Source organism: Melozone crissalis, unplaced genomic scaffold, assembly GCF_028551555.1.
Source record: "Melozone crissalis strain CALT ecotype California unplaced genomic scaffold, PUWL_Pcris_2 ptg000026l_1, whole genome shotgun sequence".
Taxonomy (NCBI): Eukaryota; Metazoa; Chordata; class Aves; order Passeriformes; family Passerellidae; genus Melozone; species Melozone crissalis.
The window spans coordinates 9,742,645-9,759,423 of record NW_026535804.1 but is presented as its reverse complement, the minus strand read 5'-3'; the positions used below and the strand labels follow the sequence as shown (position 1 = coordinate 9,759,423).

General features: G+C 47.8%; 1 protein-coding gene across 1 annotated transcript; it reads left to right on the top strand.

Annotated features, from left to right (window-relative positions):
• The first annotated feature begins 585 nt into the window (after nt 1–585).
• Nucleotides 586–15,387, top strand: CRLF3 (cytokine receptor like factor 3). Its single transcript, XM_054278939.1, has 8 exons — nt 586–731; nt 3,137–3,344; nt 5,114–5,201; nt 5,652–5,829; nt 6,851–7,073; nt 8,284–8,416; nt 11,371–11,483; nt 12,337–15,387. Exons 1-8 carry the CDS (start codon nt 600–602, stop codon nt 12,588–12,590), a joined length of 1,329 nt encoding a protein of 442 aa, XP_054134914.1. The 5' UTR covers nt 586–599; the 3' UTR covers nt 12,591–15,387.
• The last annotated feature ends 1,392 nt before the right edge of the window (nt 15,388–16,779 follow it).

The window sequence follows — 16,779 nt, the reverse complement described above, 5'->3', positions numbered from 1 at the left end:
ATGCCCCGGCTGCTGCGGGCGCGGAGCCCTCCCGGCTCGCTCGGGGCGGGGGGAGCGCGGAGCCCTCGGCCCCGGGCGCTGCCTCAGGGGCGGGGGGCGCGCGCGGCCGTCATGGCCCCGATGGCGCCGCCTGACGGGCGCGCGCGCCGGGCGGGCGGTAAAAGCGCGCGCGGGACCAGATTCGGATCCTCCGCGCGGAAAACGGGGGGCGGGGCCTCGGCTCTCTCCCACGTGACCCGCACTCGCTGACCAACCGCCGCCCGTTGTCCGGGTCACGTGACACGGACAAAAGGGCGCGCTCTCGCCCCGCCCCTTCTCTGCCGAGGCCGCGCCCCCTTCTGCTCCCTCTCCCGCCTTCGCCGCTGTCAGTCGGGTTTTTGCGCCTCGGCTGTGACGTCACGCAGCTAGCGCGTGCCCCACCCGCCGCTGACGTCACGCTTCGCTGACGTCACCAGCCGCCGGTCCGTGCCCCGGAGCCGCCTCCCGCGCCCGCCGCGCTTCCCGCCCCGCCCCGCGGATGCGCGGCCTTTCCGGGGCCGAGGTCCGCCCGCCCCGCCCCGCCCCGCCCCGCCGCCGCCTCGCTGCCGCCGCGGCTGCCCATGGAGGCCGCCGCCGCCGAGGCCGAGGTGCGGCTCCTTTTGCAGGAGGCTCGGGAGAGCATCGAGGCGGCGCGGAGCTACCGGCGGGAGCTGCAGCAGCGGCTGCGGGGGCTGCACCAGGCGCGGGAGCAGGTGAGGAAATGGGACGGGACCGGACCGGGCTCTCCGGAGCTGCCCCGGGAGGAGCGGCCGGAGCCCTGCCCGGGCTGTGCCTGCCCAGTGCCCGCAGGCGGGCCCGCTAGGGGCGGCGGGCAGTGGGACCCCGCTGGGGGCGGCGGGCCCTGGCCGCTCCTCTCCCGGTGTTTGTTTGGTTCCTGTCCGCCGGGAGAGCCGGGATGGGACTCAGGTGTGGGCAGGGTGGCGGAGGGGGAGCCCCGGGGAAGATGAGCGCCCCGGCACCGGCGGGGGTGCCGGAGATGGAGCGTGTGGGAACGGCAGATGTGCGACGTGTCCGAGGAAAGGGACGCGAGCTGAAGTCTCTGACTGAGCTGGGCTTCGTTTTTTGGGAGCAGAGGGAGCTTTCCCAGGCACGAATGAATATCTTGCAGAAATACGCTTCCAAAGTACCGGGGTGCTAGGTCTGATTTGATGGGGGGTGTTATGCCCATGTTCACACGGGATCCTGCCCGGGCAGCCGCTCCCTGGCCGGGATGCTCCGGGCTGCTGTCCCCATGCTCCGCAGGGCCCGGGTCACGTACCCGCGGGTCGGGCGGGACGCTCCGGCATTCCCGGGCAGCCGGTTTGGCTGGAGCCGGGCAGGGCTCCCGGGGGACCGTGAGCCACCCGCGGGAGATGCAGGGGCAGATAGGAAGGACACACAGCCGCAGTGCCGGGCCGGCTCCTCTGCCCTGGCAGCCTCTCAGCACATTGCAGGCTGGAAGTGATGCCTTGCTGTCTTTGATTCAGCTCTGCGAGGGGTAAATAAAAACCCAAACAAAACCAGACTTAGGGAGTGTTTCCGTGCGGACCTGTTGGTTTTTCTGAAGCGGATCAGGTTAGTGCAAAAACCTGCTGTGGATCTGCTGGGTGAGTGTCCTGCTCCCAGAGCGTGTGGGTGATCATTGGACATTTAATTAGGCAACGCTGGAATCACAGACTGCTTAAGGAGATGAATTGTTTATGGCTGTCTTTCATCCAAACCTTGTCATCTCAGAGTGTTGCTGGGCAGTGAGAGGCAGCACATGTGCGTTTGTGCAGTGAGTGAGTAGTTAGCTCACCTTTCCTTCTGCTCTTGGGGGCAATTCCCCTGCTGTGTGCATGTTTCTGTTTTCTGTCTTTCCATCTTCTTGCTGTTTTGTGTACATCTAAGAGTCCCCTGTGTTCCCAAGGTGTGCTGAGTGTGCTGAGTGTGCTACTCTGGGGTTTATGTAGTGGCAGCTTTGTTATTTGAGGGCTGGTTGGCTGATGTGATGGGACTGGATCACTCACGTTGCTTCCTTTTCCTTTGGACCAATGGGATGTGATTTTCTGCAAACTTCACAGAGCTCTGTGTGTTCAGGGACTTGCATTTCCTCTTTTGCATGATGAGCAGTATCTAATTCTGTGGCTGGGATGCTGAATTTGTATCTGCCTCTAATGGAGGTAAAATGCTTGGAGAAGTGAGTGTTCTGTCTTCCTTTGCCCCACCCCTTCACAAAGCGAAATACTTCCTTTTTTTCCTCAAGCATTGAACTTACAAGAAAAGGGAAACAGAGCTGTGTGGCAGCTGCAGACCTTCATGAGTATTTGGTGAAGAGGAAATTTATTTTACCTAACCAGAGAGCTTCCTGTGTTGGTTGTCTGTACTTCTAAAGATCTAGAAATTACGTGTAAGGCTGTCAGCGTGCTGCAGCGTTTCCTTGTGTGCGTGACTTAAAAAAGTGTTTCACAGGGAGATGTTTACTTCTGATTTCTGCATCTTTAGCTCAGGGATGTTCAAGTGTGTTTTCTTCCCCAAAAGCCAGATTCAGCAAGTTTGCAGACATTTTAATGAGCACTTGTAGAACCTTCTGTGGTCGGGTTCTTCCGGAATCAAAGCAGACGTGCTGTTCACCCTGTCCGGTCACCAGGGGTTTGAACAAAACTGAAAAGAAAGCAGTTTTATGAGGATTTTTAAAATCCAGTGAAGTGATAGCACTTAGAAAAGTGTTCCTAGATAGATTTTTGTTTGCAAGGAGGATTACCAGAGGATGGCAGAGTGTTTTTAAAATAGGATTACAGCAGTGGGATTTTTTTGAGGGGCAACAGGGAGGATTTGGAGCATTTGGATTTTTCTGACAAGAAAAATTCCTTGATTGAAGCACCCATAACCCACGTTGTATTTTGCTTAGCTAATATGCTCTTCCCCTCATCCAGGCTGGTTTCTTTGCCTCCCTTCCTGCTGTACATGTACTAAAAATGGCTTCACTAATTTGTTAACTGCCAGTGGTGATTTTTTAAAGCAGACTCCACTTGCAGCTTTTCTCCAGCAAGTGTGGGTGAGATGCTTCAGAAAAATAAAAGATATGCATGGCCTTTGCCTTTATCCCGAATCCTTCTTTCCTGTTACCTGCACTCAGATCAAAGATAGTGCTACATCCACCAGAGATGTGCTTGAGCAGCATTTCAGCGATTTGAAGGGGACCCTGAAGAAGCTGCTGGACGAGCGGCTGACGTCGCTGCTGCAGGAGGTGGATGTCATCGAGCAGGAGAGCATCAAGCCCCTGGACGAGTGCCAGAAGCTGATCGAGCACGGGGTCAGCACGGCCGATGATCTGCTCCGGGAAGGTGAGCCAGGACCTGGTGCTGGGTCTGAGCTCTGCCTTCCACTGTGGCTCTGTCAAAAGTCTGCATATTCCCATTATTATCAGTGTGTTTGGCTCATTTTGGACTTGTCTCAAACTAAATGTTAAGAATTGGGTAGGTGTACTGAAGAGCTGATCATTATTATCTCCTACAAATCTGTATTTCAGCATTTCACTCCAATCCTGGGGTGTACATGTCTCAGTGTAGCCTCTCCTGGAGGGCAGGAAGTACCTATTTGAGAGTTATTTCACTGCAGAGACATTGTCTGCCCCTCCAGGGTAGACAGAAAAGTGTGTCAGGGTACTTTGGAATAAAATACATTGTGGGTACCACTATAGCAAAGTGTCTGCTTTGGTGAAGTAAATTATGTCTGTCTTGCTGAAATAGCAGCTGAGATAAACACATTGTCCTGCTGAGTGTGATTATGTTATTGTTGGTGGGGAGCATGAGGAATCAAATGGCCATTGTATGGGGAAAATTTCTCTAAAAAGTCTGAAGATGAGGCGGACAAAAATGGACATGTAGAATATTACTGTAAGGGCCAGACTATACCCTGCTGATGCTAAATACCTCGGCAGAAAGGAATGTCACTCTTGCCTGTTTTCCCCAGGCTGGAGAACCTACTGGGAGCATGTCTGAGCCGTGAGTGTGTTGGCAGTTTCCTTGCATTGTTCTCGTGTCTCAACTTTAACTTTCTTTCAGCATGAGCTCAGTTCTGGGAGCTGAGCTGTGTCCCAGGGGTGGGAAAGCTCCCAGTTCCTCCTCAGCCCTGAGCTTTGTGCTGGCTGGGGAGCTCAGTGCCTCCTGCTCACAGGAGCAGTGACTGTGTTTAAGGATTAACTTGGGGTTTTTCCTACCACCACAGCTCTGGGACAGCTGGTGTTCACCTTGATTTTATTTTAAGTCTCAGGTTACTGACTCAGCGTGGTGGCAGAAGGTTTTTGTGTGAAATTCTGTGGGATCTGATGAGGAGCTGGCTCGCTGCAGTTCCCATTCCCCTGGGTGCTCTGAGCATCACCAGGGCTGTGGGCAGGACCAGCACAGGCTGAGGCACAGAGGAGTTAAACATCCATGGTTATTAAATCTCCTGCTGCCAATTATGACATGTGCTTTCCTTCAGAGATTTGTAACGTGTGTAATCCTCCGCTTGGAAAAGGACTGAGCTGGCTGAAGTTGTAAATTACCCTAAAGTCAGCAGACTGGAGACTGGAGCATATGTCTGTAAGATGAAGTGTGGGATGCTACTTTGTATGGAAAGCTTAGGAAAATATTTGTGTTTATCTCCACACTTTTTTGCATGGATTAGATGATTCCATTCATTGTGACAATGATTGTGATTGTAGCAAACAGAACAATGATTGACATTATCTCTTGCTTTTAAGTGCCTGCTTTTTAATTTTCTGATCAGTGAATGTGCTTTGCTTTTTTCTTCATTTAAAGCTAGTGGAGAAAGGGATTAATAATACTGGTTTTTTTGTCATCTGACCCCAGTTCTGCTTCTGTCTGAGACCCGAGGCAAATTATTACATCTGTTATGGGTGTGTCTACAGGTAGCTTTCAGAGCTTCAAAAGTTGCTAGATAGGCTTTGTATTGTTACCTGTAATTGCATTTTCTAGCTAAGACTAGCAAAAGTGCTGAGAGTGCTTCACATATAATTGGTTTTTCATGTCAGAACTGGTTATTCTTTGAAGCAAAGAATGCCTTCTGTGGATCTTGTCTCATTAGAAATATTTTTACTGTTTGGTTACAGGAGAGAGTGCAGTCAATGGAGATGTGGGACAACAGAATGAGAAACTTTGCAACTTTACAAAAAAAGCTTTACACATTCAGCTAGATAGGTAAGACACCAACATTCTGAGGTGGTCTGAGGCAGTGGCACATGTCCTTTTTAGGGGATCTTTTCTCCTTTGAAACAGAAGCTTTCTGTTCCATTGCCTCAAAAGTTCGTTTGAGGTGCTGCTGTCCTGTTTCACAGACACCCTTTGGGGCTGGCACTCACAGAATGGAGGGGATTTTCACCCTCCATATGTTCTGTGGGAATAGAGGGTGTTTATTTGTGAAGGATGAAGCCACTCCCTGTAGAACAGCCTGTGTTTCAGAGTATTTGCTGACAAACAGTCTGGTTAGGGCTGAAACACTATGTTTGCTGAGTCTTTTGAGTTTGGAGTGCACGTGCCAATTTCTGCAGCTGTTCTCTCTTTGCAAATCTGCACAGATTCAAGTGTATGGATGAAATTTGAATTTGTGGAAGCTGGCCTCTCTCATTACAGCAAACTTTCCCTTCTCAGCTTACCAGAAGTGCCTTCCTTGGTTGACGTGCCTTGTTTATCTGCCCAGCTGGATGACTGCCTCCTTACTATATTGAAAAATCAAATATTCAGGCATGGAACTGTGGCATCCCGCCCACCTGTGCAGCTGGAGGAGTTTGTGGAAAAGCCTGGAGGTATTTTAGTCCGATGGTGTAAGGTAGGTAAAATATCCTGTGTGTAATTCCTGTAGACTTGAGTTTTTTCTAAAAAAAACATACAATGCACTTTCTTCCACTGCCTTCCAAGGACTAGTCCACTTCAGTGTGGAGTAAAAAACTTAAGAAAAGGTTTTTATGGTAATGGTGTCATTTAAAGACAAGGCAGTGCAGTGATGGTGTGTGGCTGGTGCTGGGTTTGTGTCTGCCTGTCTTGCTTTGCAGCCCCAGGAGAAGGCTGGACCTGCTCTGTTACACTTTTACCCCTAAACACCTTTGTGTTCCTAGGGAGATGCAGTGGGTAGAAAAAGAAAATATTATATTAGCTAGGCTAGTAGCCTTTCTCTTCAACACACAAAATCTATTTTTGAGTAAACCACTGTCGTCTGATGTGGTTTAGTTGTTGTTGGACAGCTCTGTGCTCCTTGGCAGCATCAAACAAACCTTTGTTGTTCTAGCAACAGCCACTCACTGCTGGCCACCCTTCAGTTGTGAAGGATGTGCACTCTGGTTGTTAAACCATAGGCACTGCTCTCAGGTGGGGCCTGATTTTCTGTGCTGTGCAGGAGTTCCCTGGATTTGGTTGTGCCTGGGGGATAATGGAGGGTTGTTTTTTTTTTGAGGGGGTGTGTGTGTAAATATCTTTTGACTCAGAGATATCAAAGAACTGGAAATCATTCCCTGGATCACTTTATGAAGGACAGCACTAATTTTCCCTTGCTGTTAAAAACTGGCACAGAATTTCTTCTGCAAAGTTGTTCTCAGCTTTTGGCTGAAGGATCTTTTTATATCTCTGCTAGAATGAACAGCCTTCTGTTAAATGTTTCTTCTTCTGTAGATATTTTCTAACTGTAATAAGATAATTCTGATACATCTGTTGGTTCAGACACTGATGTTACTTTCTGCAAGGCACATTTTCTGCTCTGAAGCACCTTGTGAGTGATCACCTCAGTGCTGTCCCGTGCCCCGCGGAGGGGAGGGAGAGCCAGAGGCTCCTGTGTGACTCGGTGACGGTTTCTGCAGGTGGATGAAGATTTCTCGGCGCAGGATTACCGGCTGCAGTTCCGCAAGAGCCCGGGCAGCCCCTTTGAGGACGTGTACGTGGGCCCGGAGCCCGAGTTCCTGGTGCTGCACACGGACCCCCACGTGGATTACCAGTTCCGCGTGTGCGCGCGCGGGGACGGGCGCCAGGAGTGGAGCCCCTGGAGTGTGGCCCAGACCGGCCGCACCACACTGGTGCCCCACGGTACGTCCTGAGCTGTCCCTCTGTCCCACAGTACGTCCTGAGCTGTCCCTCTGTCCCACGGTACGTCCTGAGCTGTCCCTCTGTCCCACTCTGCATTCCTGGCTTCCTTGGCCCAGGGACACTCAGTGAGCCTTTGCCAGGTGGCTTGCTGCTTCCTTAGCTTTGGAAAGCATGTGAGCCAGGAGAAAAGCATTATTTTTTCTTCTCCCTCACCACAACATAAGGATTCTTGATGACCTGCAGTGTTGGGGAAGATGAAACAGGAAAACCTTATAAATATGATTGTCTGGCAAAAGATTTTGAGAATATAGAAACTATAAGTGAGATTGAAATGAAAGCAAGCTTTGAGATCCCTCAGTTACTGAACAACTGGAAAACAATGGTGTGGCTGGCTGAAGGTGATCCCCTTTTGATGGAACAACACCCTCTGCTTGCAGACAGCTCCAAGGGTCAGAGCAGACCCTGCCAGCTTGACAGAAGGAGTCCAAAGAGGAGTTTTTAGGGTTTAAAATGTAACACAGTATGGTAATGTAATGATTCTTATAGGCTGTATGTAAATGCTATAGGATTTGTATCTTGTACTAGATTGATTAGTGAGAATCAGAATATTCAGCACAGAAGAAGATTTATTGTATTGTAATGGGAACCTCACTCTCTTACCCTTTTACTCTCTCACCCTCTCATCCTCTCTCCCCCTCTCTTCTCTGGGGCCTGCTCTGAGCTGTGGCTGGCAGCTCCCAGCAGGGCCCTGCACCCAGGTCCTTTGCAATAAACCCCAAGTTCCAGACCTGGCTGCAGAGATCTCTCATCTCTGTCCATCCCCACCGTCCTACCCCTGACGTTCCTGCACTACAGCTCATAACATGCTCTTATCTTGGAGAGAGGAAAATGTAAATTTTCTCTTTACTTACAAATTCCTAAGTGCAGTGGGTAATGAAGGCTTTCCTTTTCTTACAATAAGACTTGGCAGGGATTACAGCAAAGAGTGAACTCCTGCTGAACTCTGAGCTGGAGAATACTTTTTGTAATTGCAATTTATTTGAAAAACAAATCTCTCCATAAGAAAAAGGCAGAACCAGCCCCTGTTTTTAACATAGCTTAAGCTGCATGAGGTGGACTGAGTAGACATTGGGACTGGCTTAATTTGGCACAGACAGGACCAAGTTGAGGCTCACAATTTTCTTGCTTTTTTTGTTTGTTTTCTTTGAAGAATGGACAGCTGGTCTGGAGGGTTACAGCTTGAGCAGCCGAAGAAACATAGCGCTCCGGAATGATTCTCAGTCCTGTGGTGTGCTCTACTCCAAAGCTCCCACTTATTTCTGTGGGCAGACTTTAACATTCAGGCAAGTCCTTTTTGGGTGGCTGGTGCATCCCCTGTGAGCTGTCACATCTGAGTTGTGTGTGAACCTGAGGCACGTTTGAGTTGTAAATCAGCTCAGCTCCAGTCCAGGTAGTGCCTCTCTGTGACATCTGACCTTCCTTTAGTTCTGCTTCCTGGCTTTGTAGGAAAACACCTGATGTTTTTGTAGGACCTGCACTTATATAAAAGTGAGTGAACTCCTGAGGGATGGTAAAATATAGCTCATGCTGAGCAAATCTGTGGAATGTTGAACTTCCTGATGTTTTGTAGCAGCTGTTACTGGCTGAAGTCTGTGGAGCTTTGCCTCTAGCTCCTTTTAACCTTGGGTCAGGGGTGCTTTCCTTCCCAGACTAATCACTGGCTCTGAAGCCTTTGACATGAAAACACTGATGTGCCGTTGGGATGACAGTCTGGCAGCAGTGCCTTTGACATGTGAGATAATTAGTGCTGATCAGACAACTGCTTGAAACTGGCACTAGAAGATCCAGAGTGGGGAAGGGATCTTGTGAATTTCAAGCTTTCCATCTGACACAGAACATGATTAAAAACCTTGGCAGCTTTGCTGCCTGTCATCCTATCCCTGAGATGATGCTGTTTAACAGGGTATGAGGAATGTTCTTGTGGATATGTCAGTTGTGATTACAGACCTCAGAGACTCTGAAGCTTTGTTTAATCTTTTCCCTGGTTAAATAAAACTACTTGCTGTACAGCAGGCAGCCCCCACAGGCAATTGAAAAGGGCTGTTCATGATACTTTCATGACTTATTCCATGGTGTTTCATTTATCCCTTCCTGATAATGGATTATGTTAACTTTAGATGGTTGTAGTGTGAGAATGTATTCAGTTGCCCTGTCTGAGATGGATAAAAAGCTTTCATTTGAAATCTGTTGCTAGATTTAACTTCTCTTGGCTCAGCAATGCCTGTGAAATTAAAGGCAGAACCTTGAGGTTTCCCTTGGTTCTCTCTCAGTCCAGTGCTTTTTATCTTTTTTATTGGTAGCATATGAAAATGTTTTGCTTCACATTTTGGTTATGGACTTCTCTCCAAGTCCATAACCATCCTGATTGTTTCAGGATGGCAGAGCTCAAACGAACACGTGTCCACAAGAACTATCGTGACACGAATCTTGAGATTGGAGACCTCAAAAATTGGTTTTGTTCTTCTTCCAAGGTCCAAGAGTAGCTTCTTGTTTGGAAGTGTGAGAGATTTTCTTGGGCTGGGAGATGCAGTACTTGGTGCTTGACTTCCTCCAGCTGTTGGAACACAAGTTGTTATTCTCAAGCAGCTCTGTGTTCTCTGTGTTCAGCACCCAGGCACAGCTTGTCAGTGAGCAGTGAAGTTGTGATAAACACAGTGCTTTGTGTCTACATTTAAAGATAAACTGTGGCAGTTGTCCTGAGGTGAAGCATTTGGCCAAGCTGTAGGAAAACATCTCTGCTTTAGGTCAAGTCTCCTCCTGTTGCCTTGCAGCCTCCAGGGAGCTGCCCTGGGAAGGGAACATCTCTCCACAGTGAGATCTCCTCCATCTCCCCAAAGCTTCCTTTGCTGAGGGCAGGCACACAGTGATTTGGGCTGAGCCTGCAGGTGCCCTGTGCTGCTCACACTCTGTCAGGAGCCCAGCACAGCTCTGCTGAGGCTGAGGCAGTGCCTGTGGTGCCCATGGATGGATCTCTCTGTGCTCTGGGGCAAATGGAAACTGGGGGGGTTCACCAGGCCCAGTGTCTGGGCTGCAGTGACAGGGACAAGGTTTTGTTGTGCAGCATTTTTGTTGTGCACCAAAAGGAATTAGAAATCTCCTTTAGGGTTGCTTTGGGAAAGATGGTGGGTCCCTTCCAAAGTAAAAGCTTCTTGGAGATTCAAGTAATTGTTTTTCCTTTGCTTTACAGTGCAGGGCTATTGCTCTCTTAGTGCCATTCCCAGGGGGCTGAAAACCTAATGGAGTGCAAAAGTAAAACATGGTTCCAATTTTATCTTTGCCTCTAAAGATTTAACCCATTGTGTGCCAGTCCACTGCCCCCTTTAATTGCTGTTTCCTGAAAGTTCTGCTGAAGTTTTCCTTTGTTTGCCAACAACCAAAGATCAGTCTGTTCTTTCTTTCAAGCTGCAATGAAAATAACAACTGCTTTAATATCTAGAAAAGACCTGAGTCACTCAGGCTCTCTGTAAAGTAGGATTTAGCACCTTTGAGAGGTGGCAGTACAGGAGAAGGGATTTAAGTCCAGAACAGCCCTTCAGTGTATGAGCTGTGCAGCCTCACTCCTCTGCTGGGGCCCACAGGGAACTGAGTCCCTGGTCATTTGCACAACTTGTTTGCATTTTCTTCAGAGATTCTTTCCCCAGACTAAAACTCTAAATACAGCTGAGCAGAGGCCAGACATGTAAATGCTCCTCTAGCCATTGCTTGGTTTGCACCAGGCTGATGTATTACAAAAGCCCAAACCAAATACACCCCCAAAGCAACACCCCATCCTCATCCCATTACAGCAGAATATGCCAGGGTCCAAAAAACCTATTTCAGTCATGCTTATTAAATCCCTGCTGAAGCTACAGCTGTCCTGCCATTATACATGATGCTGACCAGTAGTGTGGTATAGCTGATGGTCCAGCTGAGCAAATTGTATGCTTCAGACAACTGGAAATCATTTTGAAAGGTCATTTCTAAGCTGTGACAGTGGAGAAGTGTATTAAATAGCACTGGAAGTTTGCAGGAAGCAAAGGTTTGCTTCATATTTTGTACAGTTTAATAGAGTATTGCTCAGTGGAGCTCTTGGAAAAGCTGGTGGGAATTTTGTCATTCACCAGGGATCTCCCCAAAAGTTTGGGTGAATTTGTTGAGAGCCCTGGAGCACAGTACAGGGGTCTGGAGTGACTGTCTGGATTTTATGGTATGTTTTGATTTAAAGCTTCAGGTTTGGATTTAACGTTTTGTTTGTCAGGATTGAGACCGTGGGGCAGCCGGACCGGCGGGACAGCCTGGGCGTGTGCGCGGAGCAGCGCAACGGCGACGAGTCCCTGCAGCGGGACCAGGCCGTGTGCGTCAGCACCAACGGTGAGTCTGGGCCACAGAGCCACACCAACACCTGCTGGGAGGAGGCTAAAGATCAGAGAGTCCAACCCACAACACCCTGACACCTCAACTAAACCCTGACACCCAGTGCCACATCCAGTCCCCTTTTAAACACATCCAGGGGTGGTGACTCCACCACCTCCCTGGGCAGACTGTTCCAGAACTTTGTCACCCTTTCTGTAAAAAACTTTTTCCTAATATCTAACCCATATTTCCCATGGCACAGCTTGAGACTGTGTCCTCTGGTTCTGTCAGTGCTGCCTGGAGAAAGAGCCCAGCCCCACCTGAGCACAGGCACCTTTCAGGAGCTGTGAGAGTGATAAGGTCTCCCCTGAGTCTCCTTTTTCTCCAGGCTGAGCACCCCCAGCTCCCTCAGTTGTTCCTCACAGGGTTTGTGTTCCCAGCCCCTCTCCAGCCTCATTGCCCCCCTCTGGATGTGTTTGAGCATCTCAACATCCTCCCCAAACTGAGGGGCCAGAACTGGACACAGCGCTCGAGGTGTGCCCTCACCAGTGCTAAGTACAGGGGAAGGATGACCTCCCTACTCCTGCTGGCCACACTATTCCCAATCCAGGCAGGAATTTTCCTTCCCAAAACCCACAGCCCCTGGCTCTTTAGATCCCTACGTGACACATGAGCAACTTTCATGTATGTGCTCCTTGTGCAGTTAAAAATCCTTGGTGAGATCACAGATCTCTTCCTGCTAGCAGTTATTGCAGCCTGTTCCATGTGACAAGACAAATGTAGCAGGGTTACTTCCCTATTTGCCTGCAAAAAATAGAGAGATGTATGTACAGAAAATGAGAAATATTGTTAGATCTGCTGACTGTTTCAGGGGCAGTATTTGTAAATGGAAAAGAGATGACAAATCAGCTGCCTGCTGTTACTTCTGGCTCCACTGTGACATTTGACATGGAAGTTGTGCAGTTTGGACCCTGCAGCAACGAGGGAGGAAACTTCAAACTTCGAGTAACCATCAGCTCTAACAACAGAGAAGTGGTCTTTGACTGGGTACTTGATCAGTGCTGTGGCTCTTTGTATTTTGGATGTTCATTTTCATACCCAGGCTGGAAGGTTTTGGTCTTTTAGCAGTGAGTAAAGGGATTTTTTTGTTCTTGCTGTAAAGTTAAAAGCTGAGTTTCCAGCTGTTTGACAACAATCTGGTAACAAACCCCTGTCTTTATAGTACTTGAACTCCACTATATTGTACTTCATACTGGATTCATTTAAACAATAATTGTGAAACATTGGATTTGTTACTCCAGAAAAGCTAGAAACAAGCATTTGTAGGCAAATTAATTTAAGCAGTCCATCATACCTTTCCCTTTTTTCCTCTAGACTTGATTTTTGTCAGTATTTCATTGTACTCGTCTCAGGGTACGCGCGTTGTGTAGAATTAACTTTGCTTAAAGCTGCTGCTCTGTGAAATGAGTGTTTTAGGGGTGGTAATGGACCAAAGTTGTATTTCTGCCACTCAGAGCACAGTATTTAGAGCAGTGAGGTCCTGCTGTGCTTCCTTGTGCAGATGCTGCCTTAGGGGTCTGTGTGGGCAGCGGGGCTGCCTGCAGCAGCCGCCTCCTCATGCATGGTACTGTTATCCCTCTGCAGCAGGGACTCTGAGCCAGCCTGGGCTCACCGGGAGCCAGCCTGTTCCTGTCTCACCTAAGTGCCTTATTTCCATGCTTCTTGAGCTGTTTTCTGTGTTGTCACTTGGAATATGTTTTCTGTAGTAGCTGCATGGTGATGCTGACGTTGACCATGCACGGCTGCCTCAAGCAGACCAAGCCAGAGCAGGATGTGATCCTGAGCCTCCCTGAATGTCTGCCCTGGTTACAGTTCACACAGAGCCTGTGTCTGAGCAAGTCTCAGTGATTTGGTACCTGAGCTCAGCCTGTGGATTGGCTGCTGTGATTCCTCAGAGCCCTTCTAACACTCAGAGACAACCTCCTCTTACTGTGTGCCAACACAGGTGATGTTGTGATGTGCAGGATTCCTGGCAATCCCAAATTCTTCCTGGGGACACTGGACTGCATAGGCTCAGTCTCCAAGAGAACATGTTCAGTGCAGGTGCATGGCCCAAGCACTGCAGACTGACTGCAGCTGCTGCTGCTCCACCTGGAGTGAGGGAGATGGGCTTTGGGTGGGCTTCAGGCAGGCCCTGCCTGCACAGATTTAACCTGGGGCAGTCAGAATTGAAGAGATGGTGGTAATTAGGGTGTCTCCTCCATAGAGTAAGATGGGATAAATAATAGTGTGAATTAAATTACTTGGAATTCAGAAGTTATGTAGTTACACATTTTTCCTCTAAGGAGCAACTAAGATAGATAGGCTCAGTCTCAAAGAGAGCCTGTTCCTGGTCAAAAGATTGCAATGCTACTGGATTTAAGGAATATTTAAAAGTAACATTCACTGATGGGCTTACCTCAAGTTGAGTTAAAATTAAATATATTTTATCATGTTAGAGTAGCACTATTTTTATAAAGCCTAGACAATCATACTGCCTTTCCTTCAGTGGCAATGTGCTACATTAGCCCTCTATGCTACTATAATAAGCTTAAAGCATAAAGGCTTATTTTACAATTAATTAACATTGCCCATACTCACACTGTCAGTACAAAAATATCAGCCACCCTGCCTGAATTTTTCCCCATTAAGCTGTAGCAGGGGTACAAGAATTTCAGACAAGGAGAATGGTTGTTGGTATTTATACAATTTACAGGAGAAAAAAATGTGTGCATTTAGATGAGTGCAAAGAACCTGCACAAGGCAGAGTTGGGGTGGAATGGGCAGGAAGACAATGAAGTGAGGAAGACTGAGCTGCTGCAGGTCAGATCATTCACTGTTAGCCACAAAGGGCTTGCAGAACTCCTGGCTTTTCTAGCTTCACTAGTTCAGTGTTAGGGAAAAAGAGAATACTGGCATATCCTGTGCTTTCAATGTTCAGTTCTCCTGTGAAGAGTGTTTTCAGTACCTTTACATAAAGGTTCAGTAGATGAAAGTGTCAGTCCTGCTCAGAGGGCTGGACAGGCACTCCAGACAGCAGCTGACTTAGATCTTGCTCCATGTAGTAGTGCTGGCAGTTCTACTTACACACTTCAGGTATCAGGTACTAGTTGTAACTTAGTACTTCTACCATATGGAAAGTAAAATTGTGAATATCCACACTCCTGAGGTACCAATGGGTCAGGTACCTTTTCATCTGCTCTTGGAGGGGCTGGTCAGACTATAGATTCTTCAGGATATTTACTTACATATTAGAAAAAAAAGCTTAAACCTTGAATTCAGGTACTTCCAGAGGTGGCAATGCTGTGTCAGGTTGTTCAGAATATTCATAAAAGCAGCTGAAGATGACTGTGAAGGGCCATGAGAGGCCCCTACTGCTGCCTGGAGAGCTGGGGAGGGCAGGAGAAGTTTTTCTGCCTTCAGGCTTTAGCTGTGTGTTGAACGAGGGCAATTTGCCAATGGTTCTTTTGTTATTGTGGTGGTTTTGTTTTTTATTTGAACTTGGCACAAGCCTCGCTGTCCAAATTGCCAATGAGGTACTTTCAGCCACCTCTTGGAGCTGCACCTTGTGAACAGAGGAGGAGTGAAGAGTCTCAGGGCAAGAGACCCGAGCACCAAAGGAACAAAGGATGCAAAGAGGCAGAAGAGGCTCGAACTGAAAGGTGTAAATTCTGTTCTTCCGCAGCAGAGGTCAGCTGGGTGGAAAACTTGACACTTCCTTTACAATTTGCACCTCTAGCTCTTGGAGCCCTGCAAGCAACAGAGTGTTAATGGCTTATGAAACCCAATCCTGAAAGTTGTTTTCCTAAGCTAGTACATTAACTTACCTCAACTAAGACTTATGTGTCAAGAGAAATTTGAATTTTTTTAAATAAAAGTTTTATCCCTCAACTGTGTATGGTCTAGAAAATTATTTATTGAGGCATAAAGCTGAGCACCACAGCATTCTAACAAGATAAGAATATGTCTTCTAGAGCATTGCTGCCATCTTTAAGAGCTTCTCCTCATTTATTTAATCTTCTGTCCCTCAGAAGTCCCAATTTATTTCCACCTTTCCCACCTATGCACTTACCTTTATGTCCAAATTTTAACTGACATCTCTGTAAAAAATCTTTTTCCCTTTTAATACAATTTGTTACAGCATCTGAGCTACCTCCCTCAATATTCCATCCCAGCTGATTTGTCACTGTCTCCATTTTACTGTTCCCATCTCTTACTGGTGCATTCTGTGGTGCAGCTCTTACACATCTGTAGTTTTTGGCCAGCAGCAGAGGGATTTAATCACCTACAAATTAAGTCCCTGTTGGACTAACACACAGCTTTACTTCATTCCTTTAGTCCTGCTTTACCTGAAGCCTGTTCCAGTTCTTTGGTCTCTTTTAAAGGAAAAACAGCTTGTGAAACCAGTAAGTGAAGTTGCTGACTTGGCAGCTTTCTCTCATAAATACTCCATTCACATGAGCTTTCTTCATGACAAGATGCCAAGTGTTTCTCCTCCAGAGCTGCAGCTTCTCTCTCAAATTGAACAGCCTAAAAACTGCAGGTCAGAGTCAGGGAAGGACTTACCTACTCCAAAGCCTTTGTTTTCTTGGATGTGAAACCACAGTCAGATTTGTAACAGGGAACAGCTCCACTCACTGAAGATGGCACCAGACTTCTGTGAATTAAGAAATATTTAACTTGGAACAACACTGTCAAAATTGCCCTCATAGAATGCCTCCTGTATTCCCAGAGGTAAAACTAAATTTCTGGTCTGGGGGATTGTAAGGATTGGGAGTTTTGCTTTGTTGATCAGATAAATAATCAGAACACTTCAAATCATGGGCAACTGCTTCATTCCAGGCAGTGAATTTTTACCCCACCCTTAAAATTCAAGGGCTACATTCAAGACACACTCCAAGCAATGTACACTGAAGGTTAACAATTCATCTATCACTTTTGAATATAGTGTTTAATGCACTGAATTAAAAATTCAAATCATACTAGGTTCCATGTTGGGGTTCACAAACTTGTTGTGATCACCAAGTACCAAACATCATTAAAACCTGCCAGGATCACACTGAAGGCCAGATCAGGAGAACCCAGACAACATTAAAGACAAGAACACACTGCCCAACTGCAGCCTGAGGTCCAGTTTGTAGAGCCCAGCTGGCACAACCTGCATTTCAGGATCTGAATCCTAACATGCAACAAGGTTTCCAGTGTGTGCCATTCCACAGTCAGTTCTGACTTGTCCCACAGTACCTGGAGCATCCATCCTCTGCAGACCCAGGGA

Excerpts from the sequence above, each read along its gene's own strand:
- CRLF3 (XM_054278939.1), top strand. The coding sequence starts at position 600 with ATGGAGGCCGCCGCCGCCGAGGCCGAGGTGCGGCTCCTTTTGCAGGAG. Across the intron at positions 3,345-5,113 it reads CGATGATCTGCTCCGGGAAG|GAGAGAGTGCAGTCAATGGA; the intron begins GTGAGCCAGGAC and ends GTTTGGTTACAG. Across the intron at positions 7,074-8,283 it reads CACCACACTGGTGCCCCACG|AATGGACAGCTGGTCTGGAG; the intron begins GTACGTCCTGAG and ends TTTTCTTTGAAG.